This window comes from Cebus imitator, unplaced genomic scaffold (genome assembly GCF_001604975.1).
Source record: "Cebus imitator isolate Cc_AM_T3 unplaced genomic scaffold, Cebus_imitator-1.0 Scaffold338, whole genome shotgun sequence".
Taxonomy (NCBI): domain Eukaryota; kingdom Metazoa; phylum Chordata; class Mammalia; order Primates; family Cebidae; genus Cebus; species Cebus imitator.
In genome coordinates this window covers 687498-691008 of record NW_016107653.1, presented here as the reverse complement: position 1 = coordinate 691008, position 3511 = coordinate 687498, and the positions used below count along the sequence as shown (strand labels likewise).

The 3511-nt window shown below is 36.3% G+C and overlaps 1 protein-coding gene across 1 annotated transcript; it reads left to right on the top strand.

Annotated features, from left to right (window-relative positions):
• The first annotated feature begins 366 nt into the window (after nt 1-366).
• Nucleotides 367-2628, top strand: RD3L (retinal degeneration 3 like). The gene is made up of 3 exons (XM_017505384.2): nt 367-871; nt 1248-1553; nt 1911-2628. The coding sequence occupies exons 2-3, from the start codon at nt 1255-1257 to the stop codon at nt 2206-2208; spliced, it is 597 nt and encodes a 198-aa protein (XP_017360873.1). The 5' UTR covers nt 367-871; nt 1248-1254; the 3' UTR covers nt 2209-2628.
• Nucleotides 2629-3511: the final 883 nt, after the last annotated feature.

Sequence of the window (3511 nt, the reverse complement as noted above, 5' to 3'; positions counted from 1 at the left end):
AACCAAGCACTGCCTTATTACCATATTTTCAGAGATTACAAAGTATATTTTAAAGTTATCTATTTAAGTGTTTATTATGTCCTCTAGCATTTTAACTTGTTTAAATATACAAATTTAACTATTTTGCAAGAAAAACCAAAATGAATACAGAATGAAACATTTGCTAAATATTTCACAATTATGATTCACATCAGCATTTTTATCTATTTCGCTAAATTACAATGAGCTTTGTCAGAATGTATGTTTTGCAAATAGTCACATCTGATCTATTTTTCCTGTTTTCAATAGAGGGTACAGTGACTCGGCTTCTAAATGGCCTGAAAGTTAAGCTGAAGAATAAAAGCAACATGGTTATTTTTAGAGCTCTACAGGCATAAAAATACAGCACTAAACTGTGACCTACAGCTATGCACAGCAAAGCATCACATCAGGCGACAGTCTTCACTTTAGCTAGAAGCGCATCTGTGGTGCTTCAGACGACCACTCTTCATTTCATTACCAAAGACATGTCGGAATGCATTTAGGACCGGCATCCATAGCTGCTGGCATTTTTTCAAATAGACTGAGCTACATTCAAAAGGCAGACCATTATATAACTTGTGAAGATTAAATAGTAAGTTATTTTTGTCATTTCTTCTAGCTTACTTCCAAGGTAAATTAATGAGCATTCTCTCCAAATGAAGACATCACAACCTCATTTCTAACACAGAAAGTTATTTATTTCAAATATAATTTCAGTGGGTAAATAAGGCGGCACACTCCTTCAACAAAGGACACATCCAGGAAAGCAAGATATGTCCGAGTGAAACACAGCTTCGCCACCAATTTCAGTCAACTCCGGCAACATTGCATCAACCCATCAACTTAACAGGTAAGCTTTAAACCTTTTCGGTACAAAACATAAATCAAAAGTATCTGTAGCACTTGCCCCAATATTAATATTTTAAGTCTTCTAAGAACTTTCAAGAGCAAGTGTTACTGTTATTTTCAGATATCTTTCAGTCTATAGATTATCTCTGACTTTGTGTATCTAATTTCTGCTTAGCTACATAAAAGCATTTTCAAAGCTTGGTTTCTGCCACTGACCCAGTTAAAAATTAAGACGTTAATCCATGTTCTAATCTTATTTTGACCTGCATATCTCACCAGTGAAAAAAATCATGCATTTTTCAGGCAAATTTATTGTAAAGAATAACATCAGAACCATAACATTTTGTGCAAATAAATAAGTGAAAATATTTCCACAGGCTAAAAATGCCACTTTTTGGCTGGATGAAGTGGCCCAAAAACGATTCCTACAAACCTACACACTATCCTGGCTCAGACGTAGTGACAAAGACTCTGTTTCGGGAATTAAAATGGCACCTAAAGGAGCGAGAGAGATTAATACAAGAAATCGAAAATGAACAAAAAGTGAAAAAAGCAGGTGTGGATTACAACTGGCTCAGAAACTACCAGAATCCCCAAACAACTATCCCAGTGACTGAACAAAGACAACTTCAAGTTCTTTGCTCACAAGTTCAACCTTGCCAAACTGGAACTATTCTCAGCAGGTAAAAATACTATGTTCTCTTATGATACTTGCTACTGCTAAGTCTAAGTTCCTCATACATTTTGACTGGAAATTGTATTATATCATGTAAATTCTTTAACTGTGTAGATATCTGGTGAGAAATTGTTTTAAATTACCTTCAAAATTTCTTCACTAGAAGCATAATTTTATTTTATTTTTTATTTTTATTTTTTCATCCTCCTACCACCAGTATAGAAGCATAATTTTAAAATAATATGCATATTACTCATAAAGTAGGTAACTCGTATACAAGTACATTATTCAAGCTGTATTTTGGAGATAAAGAGATATAACAAAAAAGGTTCTAAACTGAATATTCATTACCACATTCCTCTAGATTTCGAGAAGTTTTGGCTGAAAATGACGTATTGCCATGGGAAATAGTCTACATCTTCAAGCAAGTTCTGAAAGATTTCCTAAGCAGTTCTGACAGAGGGAGTGAGCAAGAGGATCTGGAGGACTCAGGGAGCATGGACTGCCTTGCTCCTTCTGCGATCCCAGGTGAAAGCTCCAAGAGGGCAGACAAAGATGAAATACCCACAATTTCCAGTTACGTAGACAAAAACACAAAAGACAGGTTCCCAGTGTTCTCACACAGAATATGGAACCTACCATATTATCACCCATCTAGTTAAGTTACTTATAACTAGAGGAGTTTTTGACCACCTTAGAATCAGAACTCTTAATATTAAGAAAAAGTAGTGTGACTTTAAGTTTCCTTTTGTTACAAGGTCAGTATCCTGTGGATGTATCTTATGTTTTAAATTGCATTCTTTTTTCAACCACTCTAAACATGCTATGTTTTCATTGAATAGTATGCTTTTAACTAAAATGTTTCCTAAATATTTTGAAAAAATGTTTCAAGTATTTTCTTATACCTCAAACCCACCTCACAGGAACTAAAACAACTTTATTTAGTATGAAGTTTGACAAATTCTGTACAAAAGTTAGATATTTACCTTGACTTTTATTCCAAAAGGAAGCTATGTATAGAATTAAATAAATGATTAATGTGAATCTTATCTTTACAATATAACAAAAATGAGAAGTCAACATCCCATTCTGTGATCGTCATTCTCAGCAGGGGATGGGGAGAAGGGCAGTGAGGGAGAAAATAACATGTAGTTTAAAAATAAAACAGGGCTTTAACCCAACACTCAGCTTTGTTTTTTTGTTCAAGAAGGAGTCTCGCTCTGTTTCCCAGGCTGGAGTGCAGTGGCCCGATCTCAGCTCACTGCAACCTCTGACTCCCAGGTTCAAGCAATTCTCCTGCCTTAGCCTCCTGAATAGCTGAGATTACAGGCACGTGCACCACACCCAGCTAATTTTTGTATTTTTAGTAGAGACGAGGCTTTGCCATGTTGGTCAGGCTAGTCTCAGCTTTGTTTTAATCACAGTACTTTTAAGCTCGACACTAAGGGAAAGTATAATAAAACTCAGCTCTGTATTATATCAATAAAAATAAATAGACTGATTTAGCAACATGAGTGGCTGCTACTCTCAAAAACATTCACTGTTGGTGAGTAATTTAAACTTATACTCAGGTAAAACAGCAAAATATATAAAATCTGCCTTTTATTAACTTTATTAAAAGTAGGAAACTGTGTATTAGTCAGATTTATTCTTTTGATAAAGTGTTAGAATTCATTATTAAAGTAGGTCCGGCCAGGCATGGTGGCTCATGCCACTTTGGGAGGCCAAGGTGGGGGAGGATCACAAGGTCAGGAAATAGAGACCATCCTGGCCAACATGACGAAACTCCATCTCTACTGTAAAATACAAAAATTAGCTGGGCATGGTGGTGGTCGCCTGTAATCCTACCTACAGAGAGGCTGAGGCAGGTGAATCACTTGAACCCGGGAGGCAGAGGTTGCAGTGACCCGAGATCGTGCCACTGCACTCCAGCCTGAATGACGAAGCCAGACTTCGTCTCCCAAA

Bases quoted from the DNA above. Each gene is read 5' to 3' on its own strand.
- RD3L (XM_017505384.2), top strand. From the start codon at position 1,255: ATGCCACTTTTTGGCTGGATGAAGTGGCCCAAAAACGATTCCTACAAA. The intron at 1,554-1,910 runs GTAAAAATACTA...ACATTCCTCTAG, and splicing joins ACTGGAACTATTCTCAGCAG to ATTTCGAGAAGTTTTGGCTG.